Source organism: Hermetia illucens, chromosome 5 (genome assembly GCF_905115235.1).
Source record: "Hermetia illucens chromosome 5, iHerIll2.2.curated.20191125, whole genome shotgun sequence".
Lineage (NCBI taxonomy): Eukaryota > Metazoa > Arthropoda > Insecta > Diptera > Stratiomyidae > Hermetia > Hermetia illucens.
The window spans coordinates 70,989,407-71,014,908 of NC_051853.1; the positions used below are offsets into that span (position 1 = coordinate 70,989,407).

Consider the following 25,502-nt stretch of genomic DNA (forward strand, 5'->3'; position numbering starts at 1 on the left):
TTTTGTCATCATCGTGGAATAAAACGAGCACAAACCTCCCTGAGTCCTAATATTTCGGCCAAAAAGCGATAAAGTGTATCTTTTGAGATGTTCGCCATGTATCGAAACGAAGATTTTGGCACATTTTTTTATAAATTCACGCACAATTCCAATGTTATTCGGTCTAATCATGAAACTTTTCTGACCGGGATGTTCGTGATTCTTGATGTCCTCACGACTTTGAATCAAATCACTAATGGTCTCCGGCACGAGATAAACAATTGTCACCATATACTTATCTCATTACTTCAAACATCTCAGTAAAAGTTTTTCCAGGTTTAGACCAACTCTTAATATTCGCCCTATGTTCGAAGTTCATTTTTCGATCGATGCCATAAAGCAAATAAATTTTCGACTGACAATTATCCTTTGGGCGTTAAATTTTGACAGAACTTCAGTGAAGGGTGTACCTTTTCTCCCTTTCTCTCTCTCTTACTCCCGTCGTCATTATAAATAGAGATTTTGGTGAAGTTTCGTTTACTTGGCGACAGACCTTATGGACCTAATATTTGCAGTCCTCTTAATAGAAAGGAAGCTAGACTGATTTGTCGCAAGTTTTTGCACCGCCTTCACATCATGCCAGGTAATTGGAATATATGTAAAATCAGAGCATCCATTCCTTCTACTACTAAAGCAAAAATGATGTCATTCAAAATCCAGCCTCTCGGTGGAAGGCCGTATGCAGCTGTCAGCCTTGCTGCCTGGGAAGTGCATTTTAAATAGATGGTTTGCGTTTCTTTTTTGCTTTCTGTGTACCTTGCACTCTGTAAACATAGATAATCCAGCTAATGATTATGTTCTTTAATAAGGATCCGCATTAACTCCAAAGTCGCTTCAAACGAGTTATCCTCTTCGCGAAAACGTGACCGTGATGATCGTTTTACCAACTTTATACGCTTTTTTAAAACTTTCAGGGCTCCTTTAAACCGATTTCACCAAAAAGCTGAATCAGACCTCAGACTTCTGCTGCTGTCCCTTGTTTTGCCAAATCCGAATTTCGCCATGGTGCATTATCCTTCTTTGGCATATTGGCGGATTCCGAATTGGTGCGGTTGTGTGCCTTTGATCTTATCTCATGTCGAGAATCTTCAGTTCGGTCCCTACCAGATGTTCTGGTAGTCTCGATCCGGTCGTGTTCCCCAACAGAAATTGCCGTTAACATGGCATTCTGTTACTACCTCCTTGTCTTTCTTCTTCTTTTTCTTGAACCTTTGTCCCGTTCACAAGCGCCTGATCTGGGTGCAATCTTGAGGTTTTTAAATCCCCATCCAGTGTATGAAGCCACCGTTGTTTCGGCCTGCCTTTTGGTCGTTTACCACCGACTTCGATGTTCAGACCAATCTGGGCAAGTGAATTCTCGTTGGCACGAATTGCGTGACCATACCATCGAAGACGCCTCTCTCGCAACTTTTCCACGATCGGTGCAATCCCATAACGATCGCGCTAGCATATCGAATAACTCTAATAAATGTCGTTACCAAGATAATCTGCAGATCTTTTGAAACGATTAAGCAGGGGAGGAGTCTAACACTTCCATTTATGATACATACAACAGGTCAGCATGTCGAAAAATAGTTGAATGTTCCATCAACAAGCCATGGTTATTGTATGACGACTAATTAGTGCTTTGGTCGCTTTACAGTGCTGCCAATTTAATGGAAATATGACATTTCATCGACGCTTTAGATGAATATGCCGTAATTACACGTCCCGTTGACTAATTTTGGGAGGCGACAATTGAAATGGCAGTGTCACTGCCATAGTAAAGCCGTCAGCAAGCTTGTTCCTGTTTTTATTAATACCCAATCCGTCTTCCCTCTCTCCTGCTGCCTAGCAGCATCCAGGTGGAGGTGTAAAGGTTATTTTGAACACCAAGTTGTTCAGACTATCAGCGCCATTACGTTCCCGGTTGGAAGCCAGAGAAAGCATTTGTGCACCTCAGAACCTCTCTTCAATAGTCAGGAACACTCTCCGAAGACATCTTTGGGAGAGAAGCAGTGCTGCTGAATCAATCATTCCGGGCTTTCGTGGGCAAAGTTTAGCCCACCAACTCAAAGCAAAGCTAGATATCTTGCGATGATGCAGTGATTACAGCTAGGAAGAGCTGTTCGCAACACTGACTATCATAACCGGATGGACTGCTGTCATCAGAAGACCCATCCATGGACTCGGTAACCTGGCCTGCAAATGAAAACTTAGCCGTTCTCTCTCTTTGCTGCCCTTTTCGTTGAGGAGTTGGGATCGTCAAAGGACCACTCCGATAACTCGGACGATCCCGTCCCGTCAACTTTGACACATTTGACTTCTATTTAAAAGAGTAGTCAACATTCGCATGTAACGAGTGACTATCCACTTTATCCAAGGGAAAAGGGACTTCAACGAATGTGGTACGGTTGATAACCTCTTCGTTTTTTCTTGCGCATAAACATTTCACCTCATATTTGAAGGCGTTACAAAAAATTCCCCTTAGGAAAATTTTTGCAGTGGATTCAATTGAGCCTTTTTCAGTGGGACGACTATGAAGGTTTTTTCTTAGGACGCTTACAAGAAATTATGAAACCTTTTGAATACTCTTTCATGGAGTTATTTGTATACATTAGAATATTCAGCAGTCATTCAATAACTATTCTACCACTGCTTCCATCATAGGGATTTATGGTAATCAAATTTTGTTTTGTAAGTTTTATAAGAGCTTCACGATCACACAAATGTACTCATACCGTTTCCTTTAGCCTTTCTTTAATAATAATAATAATCGTTGGCGCAACAATCCATATTGGATCAGGATCTTGAAGTGTGTTAGAGCACTTCATTCAAGACCGTTAGGGCAGACTACAGGATTACAGTACCTTATAGGAGGCAATGTGGTCAGCATTATGCTCGCCTTTCTTTGGCCTTTTTAATATTACTGCTGCTGCTGCAAGTTATTTAATCATTTTCTGTCTCGCCAACTGTTAAGGATCTTTTCGATTCCTATCTATATCTTTTGGTAAATTATTGATTCACCTATAAATCATTGCCTTACATAAAATTATATAGTATGAATTATGCAGGCTCCATAATTACTCTCGAATATAAGATTATCTCGAAATATGTCCCATTAATTAGTGTGTTTTTCAAAACATTCATGCTTATAGGAACCCATATAATTAACCACAATTTATCTAGAGGAAAGCTATGGTCTGAAAAACTGCATTTATCAAATACATCGCTATAAAAATATATAATTTCGATGGTAAGGCAAATTCCAAGCAAACCAAGGTATATTCCGACTGCAATTTTTTCGCTGCCTGGTTCATTTTTTCTTGCTTTCTTATAATCAACATTAATTTCTTTGTCGTACTTTGATTTCCTAGAAAGTAACTGCATCTTTCCTTCTTTTTCTTGTCAACATCTCTTAAGCAATCAGACCAAAAATTGTTAAGATTGTATGTGCTCTTGCAGCAACATGTTTCCATTTCATTCAGCGCAAAGTACTCTCGTATTTAGTATAAAAGGTTGGAGGCTTTTTTCTAGCCAAGCGGGTCTGACTCGAGCCGCTGCAGCAGTTACTGTTGCGCTGTTTGTTGGACTCCAAGCAAGCTCCACTAACACAGGTCATCATGGACATAAAATTTGAGCGTATGTGATTTTAGAGATTGCTTTCTGTCTCATTCCAGCTAAAGTGAGGACATAGATGGGGACTTAAAAGATCTGGCTCGGCATAAGAGTCGGTGATATTGGAAATAGGGTTAAAGTAGGGTTGGGTTTGTGTTTTTGCGTGCTACGATATTGGAAGGTATTTACCACTTTACTATAGAACACTCTATTGTAGATATATTTTGAACATATCACTTTTTCGGAATTTTTAATGAAACCCAACAAAGAACGATATCTTAATCTCTATAGAAATCTCTCCGTAGAAAAAAGAGTTCTGGATTATTACTTAAATCACAACAGTCAACGCTAGCTGGGATCATTTAGAAGGAAGCAGTTATACATTTTTTATTCAAATTATCGGCCATCGCTAGCTATACATTTTTGCCTTCTTGCAATTTATGAATACCACTCCAGTCAAATTGTCTGTCTTTGGAAGCAAGCTATTCGAGCTATTCGAGCCATTCTCTCATTTTCCTAACTGTCGAACTTCTCCTCAGAAAGATTCCGAACAAGCTATGCAAAGAAGTGGTAATCGTGGTAGCCACATGGGGTAGCACTTACCAGTTAATGTTTCCAGTGTGTCCCAGATCAATTTCGCTGTGGGAAGATGCATTATCTTGGGAGCAAATTGCCCTCTGTCGTTTTCGGTAATCGAGTCAATTTTTTATCATTGAAAGGTTCAAAACGATCATTTACTAGGTAGAGTTTTGCATCTAAAATTTCATCAGGTTTCAACAGATCATAATACACCACAATTGTCTAGTCCCACCAAACACGAACCGTTCAATGTTGATAGTTACCCCATATCAAGGTATGATTCTCAAGATGCATCCATTTTTCATTGGAAATAACAATCCAAAATTTTATATGTAACTTTTCGCATAAAAAAGTGTTCGTTTCTTGGTGGTTGAAACTTCGGCATTTTTGGCTTGCGATATTCGGTGCGTTCACTTCCACAAATTGTAATTTTGACCCCTTGTTGACGGTACATCAAAATGACAACATAGGTTTTATCGTCCACAATGCTTGAGGATTCAACGGTATACTTGATACTTGCATGTGGATAGCTTAGGTATAATATCGTTATGTCACATTCTGACCATTTTAAAATATCTCAAAAAGTTCAACATCTAGTCAATTGCCTAATATTTTCGGCGTACATGTGTACACTATGAAGATCGCTCTACAAAACAAGTTGAACCTGATTGCCTTACGATTAGTACAAGTTTTAACACAAGCTTCCTATTTCTTCGATGATCATTTCTTTTTCAATTTTTTGGGTGTTATTTCAAGACGTGTCTTTCATTTGGGGACTTTCATTCACTAAAAAGAATAAGATAATTTCGATATTAAAATTACTTTATTATACATTACCTATTCTTGCGGTTGTGTTTTGCCTCGTCCTTGTTTTTTTTGGATATTAGCAATAAAGGTTGGCTGGCCAATACCGTAGTATGATCCCACTAATTTCACTCATTGTTCAATCATATTCGAGTTAAAGATGTGGAATAAGGCAACAAAAATGCTAGACTGGACTGGGTGCTACCCTGGGGGTTGGGGTTTGAGGATTCCCCAGATGCCTGTTTCGTAATTTTTCTATGATCGGTGCAACTACATATCGATGCCAAATATTCACATGTCGGATGTGATCATGGCGTTTTACACGCTAGGAAAAAATCACCTGCATAGAACAGTGTGCAGAATGCTAGACTTTGGATGTCCCGTGTGAAAGTGTTCATGACAAGCACAAAGGAAAATGATAAATTCGCCCTTCCTCGATGATCGCCGACAGAAACACGAAGTGGTGTTGGTATACTTGTCGAACTTTGGCGCAAAGGAACTGTGGCACTAGGTGTTGTCGCAAAGCATATCAGATGACTTTGTGTGGGACACGGTTGAACGTACTCTCGAGATCCAGAAATGCAATGTAGGGAGAGGTAATGCTTCTTCCGTGCGTAATCGCGTAACGTATATTGTCTTAGATCTACAGTTCTTGACATTCTCTGCTTGGTCTATAGTTGTATTTGAACGAGGTCGCGAATATAGTTGTCAAGAATGCTTTCCGAGAAGAATTCATGGTATGAAATGACAAATGAATCGGATGGTAATTTGACAGCCTTGTTCAATATTGGAATGATCATGCTTTTCAGAGCTCAACTGCGATGTCGACAGGTCCTGTTGCTTTTCGCAATTTTACTCCTTTGATTGTTTCCTCGACTTCTGTGACGCTGTCAGCTGAAATTGCTTCAAATATCGACAGTGCTTGTGGAAATGGAGGATAAGTAAATTCTTCCGTTGAAATCTTATCCGTCCTTAACCGTTCTTTTCATTAACGTAACACATTTGTAACATTGGTTAAAAAAGGAAAAGAAAGCGGAAAGTGTTATGGATAAATTACAGACTTGACGACTTATAGATAAAATCAAAACCTTTTGACCCGAAAAATTTGGGAAAGTTCACGATAATGAAATATGAAATCTAGACTTTCAAATATATGCATTCCTTTCCAATGTCTGCTATAGAAAAGTTGATATTGGATTGAGTAAAAATTGGTTGCATTTTTTTGCAATAGATGTGTTTGTGTAGCTTTAGCGTCACTGGGGTCCTTGGTATATATTTTCGTCGAATGTCATTGCATATACTCGGGTCAGGTACGAGGTTGCTAACTGGCGTGTGTGTCAATGGCGCCTAGATGGTTTTCTTGTGTGTGTTTCCCAATCAAATACACAAAAAGATGCGCGGAATTCTTTACGAGCAACTAATTGGAAAACGTCGAAAATGTGCAACGATTTTCTTCCACGATACAAATTCAAACAATTCCCTGGAAATGAATATCTTGTATGCAGTCTTCTTGTGTTTGGTGCATGTCATTTGACAGCTGACGGTTTAAGGATCATTTTTGAGGTTTTGCGTGTTTGTTAGGAATAGTGCGATTTTCACCAAATCATATTCTATGATGCAACCTACATCGCTGCAAAATTTCGTGATTCTGGAATGAATTTAAGGGGGGTTTTCCTGCCGAATACTAAAAATTACAGTAATGTACTATTATTAACTTTATTTAAACAAGTATCGATATAGAGGGTATTTCGGAGCCTAGGCACCATACAGTGGCAGCCTCTTGATTTTTTCAGATTCTTCGGTTGGGTAGTTTCTGCGAATGTATCCGTTAAAGAAATGGTCACTCAATGGTCAACTCCCCGCCCTCCGTCAAAACTAAAATCGGCTTCGAAAAGTACTAACCGAGACCTTTAATTTGATACCCCACATGACTATATTTGATGAAAAAAAAATTTACTCCCCCCTTATGCCCCTTAAATTCGATGTAAAAGGATGTAACTCACTATATGCGTGAACGTTCAAAGTTCCCACCTCTCTACCAAATTTGGTATCAATCGCCTCCGAGAAAAATGCCTATGACGGACAGACAGACAGTAAACCGATTTTAATAAGGTTTTGTGTTTACACAAACAAATTGTTTTGGGTTTTGCAACTTTCGAGAATTAAATTTGAAACTAGACTGAAAAATTAATGATTTAAAAATTAACAGTTTGTACCGCCAAAGGTAGGTCCTTGAAGTAGAGTTCAGAAAGCCCATTGCGTTGGATACAGTATGAGAAATTCAATTTTTGGTTTCTCTATTAATTGATTGATAAACTCGATCTAGAATTTCGCCATTCATCATATCCTGTCATAGGCTAAATGAAAAAGTTTAACTCATTTTCTTAGGAGGATATTTTACATTTAACCACTGAAACTGAAAAATAGTTCGCATTTTTGTTATTGAGGTAAAAACTTCAAAAGTATTTCGTATTTAATTTTGTTTGATACAAAATACTGAACCATTTTAAACTATATCAAAATAAGATTAATCTGTGGCACAAAATTCGACTATTTATGTGAGCATTAACCGATCCAATCTACACCATCTGAAACACACGAAGAGGACAAGAAATTAGAAAGCTTACTATTCCATTAATCTCAAGTTCTGATGCAAATTGCACGATATCTCTTATCCACTGTATAAGCCCTACTTGTACCATCCATGGTCGACATACACAGCCGGTTTGGCGTGGCAGACTTCCTCTACCCAGAGATATGAGACCGTGGGAACGTGCAAGCCCCATTGCCCCGCTGCCTGGCTAGCTTGTAGGCTATGAGACCGCGGCCGGAGTACCCATGAGCAGCAGGAATTGTGTATGCTATGCCTTCCAACTCCGTAATGTTTGCACATTATATCCGACCACACGTTCACTCAAGTTCAGACCTCACCTCGCACACACATACCATATGAACCGAACGAAACATACAAACATGTACGACATGCTAAAGTTAAATGACAGGGCAAAATATTAGCCGCTAGCTAGCTCAGCTAAACGCTAAACTAAACTTGGTCGCCTCTGCGTATCACATTATTATCGCTGCCGTGTTTATGCATTTCGTTTCGCGGTAAGAATATGATATAGTGCACTTGGATGTGGGGTTTTAGGAGTAACAGCGGCTAACTCGAGGTTCGATGAGCTTAGGACGCTGCATCGTCGTCAAAACATGCCATGCAACCACTACCGCGCCTTGCTCCAAATGCAGTATCGTATATCGACCATAAAAATTAAGAATGGGAAACATTCTTTGATGTGCTTTTAATTAAAGCAACGTCTATTTTCGGATTCATTAAACAACACACTTGTTGATGATCTATTTTTAACAATGACCTGTTGATGTGTTCTCATTGATTTGTTGTCATATTAAGATTAAATAAATAATAGCCCATTTTCGTGCATACACACTTTGTATTTGGTGGCCATGGCTTTCCCATAGTGTGCCTTCAAGACCAATGTCTACTAAAACGGTACTGGCAATAACAATCCAAATATGACGTAAATCGTTCTCGTAACACATTACATGACGATTCGTAAAAGATATACGTGATGAAATTTTAGAACATCATCAAGTCCAGTTCTTGGTAATAACTGCTACAATCTGCAAATTACGTGTTCATGTGATGCTATCCGCCTTGGAAGAGGCAACTAGTGCTAAGAGAGATAAAAATCGCACATCGGAGAAGTTAACATAGCGTATTTCATGTAAAGTAGACTATGTAAGTATACAAGCTGATTTTAACCTCGGCCGAGTGCATTACTGTGCAATCTGTCGAGAGCCCACTTTAAATGTTTGGAAGTAGGTCACTAAAAGGGTGTGATAACACTAACTCCGTGCTTAACGCTAAACTTTCTGATTTTTGTCATCAACGTTTGACACCAAAAATCGTTTGAAAATTGTTTTCCCTAAAAGCTCAAATATCATTTGTTCCAAGTTTGACAGAATACATTGCTTCCGTGGGCCTAATATGGTTATTTGCTTTAGCTGCTCATATTTTTGTTTCGGTATACGATTACTGAGCTGTTTAAATTCATTCACTTCAATTCAAATGGTAAAGTAAGTAGGGGCTCCTCAACAGCTGCGTTTCTACCCCTTTCATCCCTCATCTGGAGTCCCTCAGGGTTCCGTCCTTGGTCCGTCTCTATTCTCTTTCTTCCTTATCTCTATATAGACAATTTGAAAATATTTTCTATTCTTGTCTCGCATGTAGAATCTAATCGCCTATCATCAAACTTCGACTTTTTACCTTGTCGATGTGCACAGAATGAGTAGGCGCTTAATGTTAGCTGCTTTTGAATAATCCTTGATAAGAGGAAATAACTGAAACAGATTGATCATCCAAATGATAAATAAGTGTGGGGGGAAAAGATTTCAAGGAAAACACTAACGACTAAGAACATCGGTGATAAGATGCAAACTCAAACCCCTCCGCTTTGGACGCTGCTTCAGTCAAGCACGTGACATTTCATGCCTTCATATGTTGCTCTGATGATATGTATTCTCCAGAATGCCATCCTGATTAGAGCACTTCAGATACACTCTTATCAATATCATATCAAACACCATGTGAAATGTTCACCTGAATTCCGCGCACTGCTCCAAAATAATCCGTAGAATGTTTATGCCATGAGTGAGGGAGGATTCAAAGCGGAAACCAGTCTACTGTCTGTCAAACAAGCTTTCGAGGTGTTCCCTGATGGGTTCCAGGATAAGTCCAATTGTCGCACTCAAGACGGGTGCTCTCTTTCGGTATCTTAACGATCATTTGTTCCACTCCCTAGGAAAGGTCCCGGATTCCCAGAATTTCTATATAAGTGGAAAGAGCAGCTTTTAAGAGACTGCAAAAGCATCTTTCACCTCTTCAGCTGCTCATTATCATGAATGAAGAGTCCCCGTTAACGCCCTTTACAGGGCTATAGAAAAATGATCACATGACATTTCCTTCGTGATGCATTAAATGATTCTGAAATCATTGCTGTGTGTGACAGCCAATACCACGCTGAACTTCGCGGTATTTCGTATGTCGGGATTAAATCCCATCACGCTCGCCACCACTCACAGCTATCAATAAAACCTTAAATCTCTTACATTCATCGATCAACTTCCATGATTTTGCATTCAGCTAGTTATTATGACGGCCCTTCGGGATGTGATCGACGACCTAAGTAATGTCCAAAAAAGCTTTTTTAATGGCGATCCAATTCTGATCAATGTTCTCAGGCGGACTAGCAGCCTAGCTCTCTCGCTATCGAATGACAGCTGAACCATGCAAGCGGTCGATATTGAGCTTGTGGATCGCACACAACCCGTAAGCAAAGACAAACGACTATTAGATGATGATCGCATTCGAGGCGGATCACAATGTCACCTTTGGGAAATCTCTCTTGGATTGCATTTTTCATAGAAAGCCTCCTTCGTCTTTGGACCGGAAATCATCAATGGTGCGTAACACTTTACTTTAGAAATGTTCCTTATTCTCAACCGGAATCAAACAGTCAGTATCTTGTCCAACACCGTCGCCCAAGGAATGAGGCCACGCCTGTTGTGTAATAAAACACCGCATTCACGCATACTTCCACTAGGCTTTCCGAAGTATAATAGCACATTGCCGTAAGAGGGGGAGGAGAGCTCTCGAGAGTCCCACCATCTAATCTCATCTCTCAATTTGAGAAGGCGAGCATACTAGGGGCCACCGATATGGTTATTAAGGAACGTACGCATATTCCAACAGCCAACTCGAGTCCTACGACGATAGAAAAAGGTCATTACCCGTAGATCCTTACTCGAGGCTTACGGGGAATACTTTGAGTAAATTCTTAGCCCCCATCTCATAGTGGGGTCACTGTCTCGCTGCGGTAAAAAGGCAATAAATTAGAAACGAATACCATTGAAGGCCAAACCTACTCTCTGAGATGCCTGGGTGTTGCACGATTGTGACTCATCCCTCTTCCTTTCTCAAACGGGCTTGGGATCGTCTTTGGCGGAGTTCATAAGTTAATAAGTGACAGCAAATTAACAACAATAGCCTTCCTACATGTCAGGTTTTAAATCAGTTAGAAAATTTGGGGTTGGTTTGAATACAACGAACAATATATTTTTAATTTTTCTGCTTCAGAGAAACTATTTCGGCAGTATCGCTCAAATATTATTTTGTTACAGGCTTCCGAGGCAAAAATTGCGAAGAAAACATTGATGACTGCCCAGGCCACCTCTGTCAAAATGGAGGAACTTGCATAGATGCCGTAAATGCGTATACATGTAGCTGTCCACCAAATTACACAGGTAGATTTTGTGAAGACGATGTCGACGAATGTGCTTTAAGGTAAGGCTAAAAAGGCTACGGCTAAAAAGTGGAACTGTCAAATTAACTTTGTCAAAATCATCAACAGACCATCGGTATGCCAAAATGGTGCTACTTGCACGAACACTGTGGGCGGCTACTCGTGCATTTGTGTAAATGGATGGAACGGAACGGATTGTAGTGTAAATATTGACGATTGTGCAGCAGCTGCTTGTTTCAATGGAGCAACTTGCGTGGACGGTGTTGGAAGTTTCCACTGTCAATGTGCTAAAGGGAAAACAGGACTTTTATGCCACCTCGACGATGCCTGTACCTCGAATCCATGTCATGCAGATGCAATATGTGACACAAGCCCTATAAACGGCTCGTTCACTTGTTCCTGTGCTTCAGGATACAAGGGAATTGATTGTTCTGAGGACATCGATGAGTGTGAACAAGGTAAATATACACTTTCTGTGGAGAGAACTTTTAACTTAAACGATGTTGACTTCAGGCTCGCCATGTGAACATGATGGTATCTGCGTGAACACCCCTGGATCGTTTGCTTGTAATTGCTCGCAAGGTTTCACGGGACCAAGATGTGAAACAAATGTTAACGAATGCGAATCTCATCCATGCCAGAATGAAGGAAGCTGCCTAGACGACCCTGGAACTTTTCGATGCGTGTGTATGCCTGGTAAGAATTTGATCAAATAAACGTTGTTGTTAAAATAAAATAGCCTCCGTTTATTGAATGTAATCCTATTTTATACCTATTCAAGGATTCACTGGAACACAATGTGAAGTTGATATTGATGAATGCAAAACAAACCCTTGCCTGAACGGAGGAACTTGCCATGACATGATCAACGGATTCAAATGCACGTGTGCTTTGGGATTCACAGGCAAACGGTGTCAAATCAACATTGATGACTGCCAATCGCAGCCTTGCCGGAACAATGGCATTTGTCACGATTCTATAGCTGGTTATACATGTGAATGTCCTCCAGGCTACACAGGCTTATCTTGTGAAATTAACATCAACGATTGCCAGTCATCACCATGCCACCGGGGGAGGTGTATTGACGGAGATAATTCTTTCACTTGCCAGTGTGATGCTGGATATACAGGAAATTTATGCCAGACTCAAATCAATGAATGCGAATCGAATCCTTGCCAATTCGGTGGACATTGTGAGGATCTAGTCGGTGGATATCTGTGCCGATGCTCGCCAGGTACTTCGGGAACGAATTGCGAGACAAACGTAAATGAATGTCATAGTAATCCGTGCCGGAATGGAGCTACATGTATAGATGGAATTAACAGGTACATGACTTCGCCGTATTTTTGTAAATTTCCACAATTCATTACATTTCTGGTTAACTTGAACTCACTTTTTATTTGGAACTTTATGCGAATATTGGGCATTATTCACCATTAACACCATCCTTAATATCATTTCAGATATACATGCAAATGCGTACCAGGCTACACCGGCACCCATTGTGAAATTAACATCAATGAGTGTGCCTCCGATCCCTGCGCGAATGGCGGAGTATGTATGGATTTAATCAATGGATTTAAATGCGAATGTCCGCGTGGATATTATGATGCACGATGTCTCAGCGATGTAGACGAATGCGCTTCAAACCCTTGTATTAACGGCGGACGATGCGAAGACGGGGTGAATCAATTCATTTGCCATTGCCCACCAGGTTATGGAGGAAAACGTTGTGAAGTAGATATCGACGAGTGCGGGTCGAATCCCTGCCAACATGGTGGTCTCTGTCGAGACAGCTTGAATTCCTATACATGCCAATGCATGCCCGGATATGCAGGGAAAAATTGTGAAACAAATATTGACGATTGCCTTCATAATCCATGTCTCAATAGTGGAACATGTATTGATCTGGTGAATGGATTCAAATGTGTTTGCAAGGTGCCATTTACCGGGGGCGACTGCAGTGAAAAGCTGGATCCTTGCTCTTCAAGTCGCTGTCGCAATGGTGCCAAATGTATTCCTAGTCTAAACTTTTTGGATTTCTCATGCAAGTGCCCAATCGGCTATACAGGAAGATATTGCGAGAAGGACATTAATGAGTGCGAGTCAGCACCTTGTCGAAATGGAGCGAATTGTACAAATGTTCCTGGGTCGTATAGGTGTGTATGTGCAAAAGGCTATGAGGGCAAAGATTGCATAATCAACACGGACGATTGTGCGTCTTTTCCATGCCAGAATGGTGGAACTTGTCTTGATGGAATCGGCGACTATACTTGCCTCTGCGTTGATGGATTTAAAGGCAAACACTGCGAAATTGATATTAACGAATGCTTGAGTGAACCATGTCAGAACGGGGCGACTTGCAATCAATACGTTAATTCATACACTTGTACCTGCCCGCTAGGGTTTTCGGGGATAAACTGCCAAACTAACGACGAAGACTGCACGCAAAGTTCATGTATGAACGGCGGAACATGTATAGATGGAATTAACAGCTATAACTGCTCCTGCTTATCAGGTTTTACGGGATCAAACTGCCAATATAAGATCAACAAATGTGATTCGCAGCCGTGTTTAAATTCAGCTACATGTCACGAAAGTGGGAATGAGTACACATGCTATTGTGCTTACGGGTATACTGGAAAGCAATGTACCGAATATATAGATTGGTGTTCGCAGAGCCCTTGTGAGAATGGCGCGACCTGCGTTCAGGATAAAAACTTGTACCAATGCGTCTGTGCAGCTGGCTGGACGGGAAAATTGTGTGACGTAGAAATGGTGTCTTGCAAAGATGCGGCGTTCAGAAAATCGGTGAACATCAAACATCTATGCAACAATGGAACTTGCGAAGATATTGGCAACTCACATCGATGTCACTGCCAACAAGGATACATCGGGTCATACTGTCAGAAAGAAATTAATGAATGCGAATCGCAACCCTGTCAAAACGGCGGCTCTTGCAAAGATTTAATAGGAACGTATAAGTGCAATTGTAGACAAGGATTTCAAGGACAAAATTGCGAACTGAATATCGACGACTGCAAACCAAATCCTTGTCAGAATGGCGGAACGTGCCACGATTTGATCAATAGCTTTATGTGCTCATGTCCACCTGGAACAGTTGGTATCCTCTGTGAAATCAACCAAGATGACTGCGTTGCGGATGCGTGCCACAATAACGGAACATGCATCGATAAGGTTGGTGGTTTTGAATGTGCATGTCCACCTGGGTTCGTGGGCTCCCGTTGCGAAGGAGATATCAATGAATGTTTGTCGAACCCATGTTCGAATCCTGGGACCCTAGATTGCGTCCAATTAGTGAATGATTACCACTGCAATTGCAAGCCAGGTCACATGGGAAGACACTGCGAAAATAAAGTTGATTTCTGCACCAAGTCACCTTGTCAAAACGGTGGTGTTTGCTCAACGCGTCAGACAGGACATCATTGCGTCTGTGCAGATGGCTTCTTCGGCACAAACTGTGAATTCTCCGGACATGACTGTGATTCGAACCCCTGCCACGCTGGAACATGTCAAATTGAAGACGCTGGCGGCTACCGATGTGATTGTCCATTTGGGACGAACGGAACACATTGTGAAATGGATACGTACAATGAATGCATATCAAACCCCTGCAAAAATGGAGGATATTGTGAGAATAAGCTGGGTGACTTTGAATGTTTGTGTCCAAATAAATGGATTGGAAAAGCATGTGATATATTCGACGAAGACGGTATCTCATTTGCCAAAGACTTGGAATTCCAGAGAGGGCAGTGTTTGAAGAATGATTGCCCTCAGAAGAAGGGAAACCATAAATGCGATGAGGAATGCAACACATATGCATGTGACTTCGACGGGAATGATTGTTCGTTGGGTATTGATCCATGGCAAAATTGTAGTGTGGCATTAAACTGCCGAGCGGTGTTTTTGGACGGCAATTGCAATGAGGAATGCAACACACCACAATGTTTATTCGATGGGAGGGATTGCGAGAAGCAACTGCAGCCGTGTCTTGCAACATACGACGCTTATTGCAGGAAACATTATGCCAATGGACGATGCGATTATGGGTGTAATAATGCCGAGTGCAATTGGGATGGCCTGGACTGCGAAAATGAACAGGAGCCACCGGCTCTGGCCGAAGGTGTAATATTCGTCAAACTACTTATGGATATAGATGAATTCAAAGAACAAAAGATAGGTTTTCTGCGTGATATGGGTCATCATTTACGCACAACTTTACGGATCAAGAAAGATCACAAGGGCAACGATATGGTTTATCCATGGAAAGGCAATGCCGAAATCGCTGGCTTACAAGATACCGAGTTCGGACGCAAACACCATATACTTTTCTCCGAAAGAATCGGTCAACATGGAGTGTTTGTCTATTTAGAAATCGATAACAGGAAATGCATAGATTGCTTCAACACTGCCGCAGAGGCTGCTGACTACCTGGCGGCAACTGCTTCAAAACGTGTATTTGCTGAATCATATCCGATTGTGCAGGTGAGGGGACTGAACACACCCGATATCCCCGATAGCCCGACAAATGTAAAGTACGTTGTGCTGGGTGTAGCTTGTGCCCTTATTGCTTTTGTTCTGTCTGGAGTGTTAGTAGTTCAACGAAAACGCGCGCACGGTATCACGTGGTTCCCTGAAGGGTTCTTCACCCCTTCAACTGGACCAAGGCGCCACTCAAGACGGCGTGGTCCCGATGGGCAAGAAATGCGAAATCTAAATAACAATCCGTCACTTGCATGCATGGATTCGGACGTTAATATGAACACTGGACACATGGGCCACGCGCAGCATTGGTCGGACGATGAATCAGATATGCCTCAAGCAAAACGACACCGGCGTTGTGATCAAGGCTACACTAATAATCATTCAGCGGTAACAGATTACGAAGAAGCAGATCCGAGAGTTTGGTCACAGCAACATTTGGAAGTAGCAGACGTACCGCCTTCCATTATGACACCTCCAGCTCATCAGGATGGAAAACACGATGTAGATGCTCGTGGTCCCGGCGGTATGACTCCCCTTATGGTTGCAGCAGTAAGAGGAGGAGGAATAGACACTGGGGACGAAATAGATTCCAATGATGATACTGGCGAAGTGATTCAGGACCTACTGAACCAAGGCGCCGAATTAAATGCAAAGATGGAGAAGACAGGAGAAACGTCGTTACATCTTGCTGCTCGTTATGCTCGTGCAGATGCGGCGAAACGGTTGCTGGATGCCGGTGCTGACGTAAATTGCCAGGATAATACAGGAAGAACGCCATTGCATGCGGCTGTGGCGGCGGATGCTATGGGTGTATTCCAAATACTTTTAAGAAATCGTGCAACTAACTTGAACGCTCGAATGCATGACGGTACGACTCCATTAATACTCGCAGCTCGTTTAGCTATTGAAGGTATGGTTGAGGATCTAATAAACGCGGAAGCTGACATAAACGCAGCAGATAATTCGGGAAAGACGGCGCTACACTGGGCAGCGGCCGTAAACAATGTTGAAGCGGTCAATATATTACTAATGCATCACGCGAATCGTGATGCCCAAGATGATAAGGACGAAACACCTTTATTCCTAGCGGCACGTGAAGGTTCTTACGAAGCTTGTAAAGCGTTGCTAGATCATTGTGCCAATCGTGAAATAACCGATCACATGGATTGGTTGCCACGAGATGTTGCCGCGCAGCGACTTCATCACGATATAGTTCGTTTACTTGACGAACATGTCCCACGGAGCCCGCAAATGGTTCCTGTGGTACCAAACACAATGGTTGGGTCTCCACCGAACCAGGCCCAAATAATTACTCCACCAACAGTCATTGCTTCTGGTAAGCAGGCAAAAAATAAGAAGCGACAAAAAATGTCGACGAATCCTAACAGTCCAGAAACGGACGGTAGCATAAGAAGGAAACCGAGTGTAAAAAAGGCCTCGGCGAAAAAAGATCAGATGCGATCTGACGAACAGCACTTGCACGCCAGTCTGTCTGTGGAATCGCCTGTGACCAGTGTGCTGAGTCCATATGATACGGCGAGTTTGTATTCGAATGCAATCGCTGCGCATTCCCACCTAGACACGTTGGGTAACAAGCAACCACCCAGTTATGAAGATTGCATAAAGGTAATGAATTTGGATTTGCATTTGACATTCGAAGTAATCATAACATAACACAAATTGTTATTGGTTTTTCAGAACTCCCAATCTGTACAGTCTCAACAAAGCCTTAATTTACAAAATTATGGCTATTCGTTTGGTCTTCCATTCCAAGATGCAAATGCACAACGAGTGAATGCTCAGAACGTACAAATTGGAGAGCAAGGACTGAGTCCTCCCTACTCGAATCAATCGCCACCACACTCGGTGCAAAGCAGTATGGCACTCTCGCCTCAAGCATTCATAGGTAAGATCAAGTTCATTGGAATATAGCGTCGAAATCTATCAGATTGACGTGAATAACCTCTAATTTTATTGAATTTCGCAGAATCTCCATCACCCGTCAAATCACGGCCCAGTTTACCAACTTCCCCAACGCATATAAAAGCCATGCAACATGCAACGCATCAAAAGCATGGAAACCAGACTAGTTTGAACAGTAACGGTCCGAGCAGTAATTCTTCGGGTTTCCAATCCTCGAGTATGTCGCAGCAGAATTCGCCGATCAATAACACTGCTCTCATCTCGCCCACCGGAGGTATGACGAACATTCAGCAAAATGCGAACAATGCAATGCTGCCTTCGATGCAAATGGGTTTCGAGTTTAGCCCGCCCACGATGGAATTAAGCAGTTTATGTGGTTCTCCAGGTAAGATTGCGTTTTCTCGTCTGAGTATATCACTGCATGGTCAAGAACCGCCTACAACCTTTCGCTGTAGATTCTTCGAATCTCTTTACAGGACAAATGCATCCTGCATCCTCGCAAAGTTCAAATCCATCGTCAACGCCATCAAACTCATCGCCACATCAAAACATGCAATCATTTTATCAATATCTAACACCACCCAGCCAACATTCTGGAGGTCACACGCCACAGCACTTAGTGCAAACATTAGACAGTTATCCGACGCCGTCGCCCGAATCGCCGTGGTCCAGTGCCTCGCCCCATTCGACTTCAGACTGGTCGGAAGGCGTTCAATCTCCTGCCAATAATATGTACATATCTGGTGGTCATCAGACGAACAAAGGTTCCGAAGCAATTTACATCTGAACGGAAGCAAGTGTAGAAGTCCTGGTGCCCGCTAAAATACAAAGTTTGTGTAAGTTACAGAATTAACAGTTTAATGATGTCCATAATAGAAAATTAGTTAGGTAGAAGTAATTATTTTAGTTTGTTAAACTAAAATTGGAGAAAAGACAGTATAAAGAGACATTTCCGATACATAATATGCGTTATAATATGCGACTGAATATGTATGTGTAAGAATATTATTTTGTATTCTGTTTAAGAAGATACTTTAAAGTTATTGAAAATTCAGCTAAGTAAAATTCGATACGATGTAAGGATATTTTTAAAGGATATTCGTTTATTATATTATTTAAAATATTAAAAAGAAAATTTGTTTGAAAAAATAAATGTATAATTACTTTTATATTTGCGACTTTTTTCTGACGCTCCTCTTTGCATATGGTTGGTGTTGTTCCTTGTTCAGTTGACACCAATGCACCAAGTACCTAGACTAGATACGGTTTGTGAGGGCCGAAGCGGATACAAACGCCGTCTACATAAAGCACGAAGAGCAACTAAGAAGAGATGAAAAATTACTGGCCAAAAATATGGATAGTTAAGGGAAGAAGAGGAAGTTGGGAAGGAAACTGCTATTAAATCTTCTACAGGATCGACCGAAACCAAAATAATGCAGAGCATCCGTGTGCGAAATGAGTTGAAATACAAGTGCGGCATGTTTTGCCGGGATCGGTATACTCGGCATGCATCCGACTCGTGACTAGCTGCCAGTGAACTGGTGTTCTGCAAAGCCAGGTGTAGTTACAATTATATCCCTTTAGCTAGTCAACCATTGCCATGTCTCAAGTTTTTGAAATCATGAAAAGAGCAGTGGAAGTAAGCGATACTTATAGCAAAGTTCCAAAGCTGGGGAAATAATGTCCTTTGAGACAGTTATTTAAGATGGCACTAAGAGAGACGTAGACGCCATTTCATGTTTAGGAGATACAACCAACGCCAAAAAATTTCGCGCAGGTTGACAGCCACGAGGCTGGCGGAGCAACCTGTGAGAGAAAACAGTTTGCCACCACCAAAAAGAAGATCTCGAAAAATCGTCTCATTTTTTTTTTACAACAAATGGTGACCCCAACGACTTCGAATATAATCAGCAATACTTTCACGAATTAACTCGATAATCAAAGTTAAAATTGATGAATGGGAAGTGCAAGAAAATCAATTAATCAGTGCGATTGCGAAATGAAACCTGCTGTTATCGGCTTTGAAAATATAAGCGAACGTCTATGCACTCTGCGCTTGCGAGGCAAGTTTAGAAATAAAAGCCTCATTAACGTTCACGCCCCTGCAGAGGAGACTGCAGGGTCGGAGAAGGATACCTTCTACGAGGCAGCTGAGCATTAAGAGGGAAATGGATGCCGTAGTAACCGCAGTCAACAGAGGTCCTGGAGATGACCCATCAACAAATGATCCTCACAACCACCTGAAGAACGTTATCATTGATACAGCCACAAAGATACTTGGGCCCAGCCGCAAAAAAAGTCGGAACGGCTGGTTTGACGATGATTGTAAGTTAGCTACGGAACGGAAGAATGCCGCATACCGAGTAATGTTGTATTCTCAAAGAACGGGGGCATGCGCAGAGACTTATCACGAACTGCGTCCAACAGAGAAGCGATTTCACAGACGGAAAAAGGAAGCCTCTGCGAACCAACAGGTCTGTGACTGTGAGAAGTACAGGAAACAGGGAGCAAGTTTTACCAACAAGTCAGCAGGATGAAGCCTTATACACCTCGATGCCCCTCCTGCCGAGACAAAGAGGGAAATCTGATTTCCGACAGAATGGGCATTTTGGAGCGATGGGTTGAGTATTTTGATGAGCTACTGAACAACCAGAACATCGACGAGTTTTAGGTCCCACCAACTGAAGACGATGGACAAATACTGCCACCACCAAGTATATGAAAAACAGTCCGTGCAATTCATCGGCTTAAAAATCATAAATCACCAGGAGCCGATGGAATTACAGCCGAATTGGTTAAATATGGAGGCGACCAGTTACAAGTGGTTCATCAACTTGTGCTCAAGGTATGGGACAGAGAATCAATGCCTGACGATTGGCAACGAGACATTATCTGTCTCATACATAAAAAGGGAGATGTCATACAGTGCAGCAATTACAGAGGTATCACGTTGCTGAGTACCGCTATATTGCTAGGCCGGATAGCCCCATACGCCCAGAACATCATTGACCCATACCAAAGAGGCTTCACTCCAGGCAAATCAGCAACAGATCAGATTTTTTCTCTGCGGCAAGCGATGGAAAAACTGTTGGAATATGGACAACAGTTGCACCATCTGTTCATCGACTTTAAAGCCGCCTATGATAGCATAGCCAGGGTAAAACTGTACACGGCCATGAGAGAATTCGGTATCCCGACGAAATTAATAACACTGACTAGGCTGACCCTGACCAATGTGCGAGGCCAGATAAAAGCAGCAAGATCACTCTCAAGACCATTCGACATCAACAACGGTCTACGACAAGAGGATGCCCTATCATGCGTCCTTTCACATCAATGAAAGCAAGACAAAATATATGGTGGCAACGTCAGCACCGAAGACGAACCAACCAACAACATCAAACCGCACTGGTCAAACAGGAAGAATAAGGATAGGAGAATACAACTTTCAGACCGTTGATAATTTTTCCTATCTAGGGTCGAAAATCACAACCGATAAAAGTTACGATGATGAAATTCGCGCACGGTTGTTGTCAGCCAACAGAGCCTATTTCAGCTTACAAAAACTGTTTCGCCCGAAACGTCTCACCATAGGGTCAAAGCTCTTACTGTACAAGACTATGATCCAGTCCTCATGTATTCCTCGGAAACTTGGGTTCTTAGCAAGACAAATTGCGAACTCTTGGTCGCGCTCGAGAGAGGAATCCTCCGAAGAATTTTGGCCCCCTACATGAGGATGGACTTTTCCGTAGCCTACACAATGACGAAATCTATGAGCGATACCATGACCGTCCGGTTGTGGATAAAATCTGGCTCAATAGGTTACGGTGGGCGGGTCACTTAATCCGTATGGATGAGGATGATCCCGCCCGGAAAGTCTATAAGGGCAATATCTATGGTAGAAAAAGAAGACTAGGCAGACCCTGCCTAAGATGGAGCGATGGCGTAGGTCAGGACGCCAGACAACTTTTACGGATATCGAATTGGTGGACCCCGGCGCAAAACCGGGATGTCTGGAGTTCTTTATTAAGGCAGGCCTAGACCGGATACCGGTTGTTGCGCCGTTGATGATGATGAAAAGAAATCGAGACATTGCATTGCGACAGCGTTGGTTACCAATGAAAAAGCCAAAGCTGCAATAATGTCCTTCGAACACTTTATGTATGCATCTACCCGGCGATGCTCAAGAAGGATATAGCGCACTTAGAGCATCTTCTAAGAAATATTTTTTGAGGATGTGTTGCTCTGGGGTACGTGCTTACCTCTTGACAGAAGGTTAAGTCTTTATATCGGGGGACGATGACTATTGAAATACAAAGAACTTCAAACAGATTAGCTTAACATCATTTTCGCTGAAACGCCTGGAGCGACTAGCTGAGCGTCATATTCATCGTATCCACTAAATGAAAACTAAATCGCTTACCAGTCCTGTGAGTCCGCCCTTCACTTTTTGGGTTGAAAGGTAAAGGAAACAATGTTGAAAAGCGAATATGCGATAGAAGTATTTGTGGATATTGAAGGGCCCTTTGATTTTGCGCCTTTCCAAAAAGTTTGTGATGTCGCCAGTGGGATTAAGTGGATCCATGCTATCCTAACGCGGAGATTTCTATGTGCTGAAGTGGGTGTTGATCGTTCACCTAACCTAACCTAACAACAGAAGCAATGAAAGGCTGCTCGCCGCTTCTGTGGAGTATGTTGATCGACTCATTACTATCTGAACTAGCAGATCTCCCTATGCCCGTCCAAGCTTATGAGGATGATTTGGCTGTGTTAGCATTTCGGAGATGAGAGGTACAACATTTCAACTTTCCGAAGAAGTGAAATCTCTGGGAATTATTTTAGACACGAAGCTTTTTTGGAATACGCATGGAGAGATAAAGATGAAACGAGCTTTCACAGTTCAGGGGTTGTGCAGACGGACCATTGTCTCAACATGTCGACTTATGTAGGCCTCAGGCCTCATACATAAATATGTTGCTTCTTCATCCTGAAACGTGCAGGAAAATTTCGACAAACCAGAAGTATGCCTGACAGGGATATACTGAGGTCTACACCGATGGGTCAAAAACAGATCAGGGTTCTGGAGCAGGAATCTACCATTTGCGTAAAAACGAGAAGCGAGCTTTTCCCTTTGGGTAATATGCTGAAGTGTATGTGATCCTAAGGGCGGTAACCTGAATAAGTGACTAGCGATTAAAGAGTAGGCGCTTCACAATCTGCACCGCCAATCATGTTGAGTAGTCCTTTGGTTACTTCGAAAATCGTTGAGGAATGTATTTAATCTTTATTTTTAGATTCAATACGGTGGAGCCACCCTCGGCCAGTCACTGTGACGTAGAGGGAAATAAAATCTCGGATGCTTACCAAAAGAGTGTCCAAAGCAAATGCTACTATCAAAAAATGGGAACAAACTTCCCATAAGGAAAGATAACAGAGCCTTAATGCTCCTAGCCACACCAAAGTTTTCCTGCCCAAACCAAAGAAAAACACTGTAAAGTTTATCCTGTCGAGAAACAGGAAGGCTTACAGGGGGCATATGTTCGGAGTAGAAATTCTCCACAAGATGATATGTGTCCTTCTTGTAGCACAGCGACTAACATAACATCCACCAGCAGAAATTCTGCAATACATAAACTTCTTTTTTTTCAGCCATTGTCGCGTTCACATGCGGGATTGGCTCGTCGTGATCGGTTTCGATATCTGGTTCTATCAAATGCCTGATCTGGATACAATCCCGAGGCTTTTAAATTGCCAATCAGCGTATCATAGCTCAGATCCGGATAGCTCAGTGGTTAGAGCACTAGGCTGTCATACGGAAGGTCGCGGTTCAAATCTCACTGGTGGCAGTGGAATTTGCATCGTGATTTGACGTCGGATACCAGTCGACTCAGCTGTGAATGAGTACCTGAGTCAAATCAGGGTAATAATCTCGGGCGAGCGCAATGCTGACCACATTGCCTCCTAGTGTACCGTTACGGTCTTGAATGAAGTGCTCTAACACACTTCAAGGCCCTGATCCAATATGGATTGTTGCGCCAACGATTATTATTATTATTATTAATCAGCGTATCAAGCGTTGTTTCGACCGGCCTTTTGGTTGCTTACTATCGACTTCGATGTTCAAACCAATCTTGGCAAGTGAATTCTCGTTAGTGCGAATTACGTGACCATACTATCGAAGACGCCTCTTTCACAACTTTTCCACCATCGGTGCAACCCAGTATCGATTGCTCAGTTCTGGGCAGACCATTGCCGCTGACAGTGATTGTGTCTGTTTCATGGGATCGATCGTCAAAACCTCTGCTCGAGATCAAGCTGTGGTCGCTTAATTTGCAGGACAGCAATCAACGGCCGATGTTGACGTGCGATAATCTCATAGGGAACGACTTTGCAATCAGTTACTATGGTAGAATGTCGCCGCCTTATGAGAATATAGTTGATTTGCGTTTTACTACTCCCACTATAAAATGTAGGGGGTTGAGACAATCGTTTGATGAACCATGTATTCATAAGTACAAAGTCATGGGTGCCTGCAAAATCGATTATACGCTCGCCACTCTTATTGCGCACTCCAAATCCTTTCCCTCCATGGCACCGTCTGCCTTTTCACCCACATGACCATTAAGGTCGCCTGCAATGATAATATAGTCACCAGCAGGCACTTTACAGGTATTTTTATCGAGAAGTTGCCAGAAGGCATCTTTCTCGGTATCAGGTCGACCTGTCTGTGGTGCGTACGCGGTGAAGAAGTGAATAGTACGATCAGATGATATAATGGTGAGCTTCATCAGCCGGTCATCAAATCGTTTGACTCCTTGAATGGCAACCTGGAAACCCTCTGAGATGGCAATGCCAATACCGTATTGAGTACGTGGGCTACCAAAATAGAGAAGTTTATAGCCAGTTTTACTGCGTTCACGTTCTAAATCTTCTTGCATAGCACAGATATCAATGCGCCTTTTCCGGAGGGCTCTTGTGAGTTCCTCGGTCTTTCCAATTAGGGTGCCAATATTTAGCGTGCAGACACGTATTTGTTTTGCTCCTACTAATTTACTTATGTCCTGACGTCGTCCATGAGTCAAGAACCCTTGCACATTTCTAGAAGGGGGGGGGGGCGTCAATACATAAACTAATCCGGAATATTTCGTTAAACGAGGGAATCGAGTACAATGTACCATTAAAGTCTGAGTACTTAGAGGTATATTACTCCCCCACTTCATACACACACGGACTCAGAGTGAAAACGAAACGAAATAATTTATGCTAAACGGATAGTAGAGGGACGCGCATAATTTTTTTCCCCTCCCGTCTCCCGTGGTCTTACTGGAGGAACATTTAACAGAAAATTGTGCAAATTCGAAACGTTGTTTGTGTGGCTACGAAGTTTCAGTTACTTTATAACTTAGATGGAAAATGAAGTTATTATAAAAAATAATGTTCTGGGTATATCGACTTTTTCTCATAAATCCATGTCATTTCCCTAGCGTGAATATGTTTGTTCCGTCCTTTAAGTTAATTAAACAAGTGTTTTTTGCAAAATTAATTTTCTACTAGTACAGGCCGCAACCTTCGGCAATTTGTAATTCTCAGTCATTCGAATACTGGTCGCTAAGTGCCGCCACAAGAATTGGAAATTCTCGGGTTTGTCACATGACTTTTTTCGATATCCCGCTTAGAGCAAAAACTTAGCAAAGACTCAACTAAATATGTAGCATGAGATAAAACCCAAAATAG

At 42.1% G+C, this 25,502-nt stretch overlaps 1 protein-coding gene across 1 annotated transcript in view; it reads left to right on the forward strand.

Annotated features, from left to right (window-relative positions):
• LOC119656529 (neurogenic locus Notch protein) overlaps nucleotides 1–18,937 on the forward strand; it is a 122,293-nt gene extending 103,356 nt beyond the window's left edge. The window contains exons 6-13 of the mRNA XM_038062874.1: nucleotides 11,218–11,380; nucleotides 11,448–11,797; nucleotides 11,853–12,035; nucleotides 12,121–12,664; nucleotides 12,803–17,471; nucleotides 17,544–17,751; nucleotides 17,833–18,153; nucleotides 18,224–18,937. Coding sequence (XP_037918802.1) covers nucleotides 11,218–11,380; nucleotides 11,448–11,797; nucleotides 11,853–12,035; nucleotides 12,121–12,664; nucleotides 12,803–17,471; nucleotides 17,544–17,751; nucleotides 17,833–18,153; nucleotides 18,224–18,555 — 6,770 coding nt within the window. The 3' untranslated portion in view covers nucleotides 18,556–18,937. The remainder of the gene's footprint in view (nucleotides 1–11,217; nucleotides 11,381–11,447; nucleotides 11,798–11,852; nucleotides 12,036–12,120; nucleotides 12,665–12,802; nucleotides 17,472–17,543; nucleotides 17,752–17,832; nucleotides 18,154–18,223) is intronic.
• The last annotated feature ends 6,565 nt before the right edge of the window (nucleotides 18,938–25,502 follow it).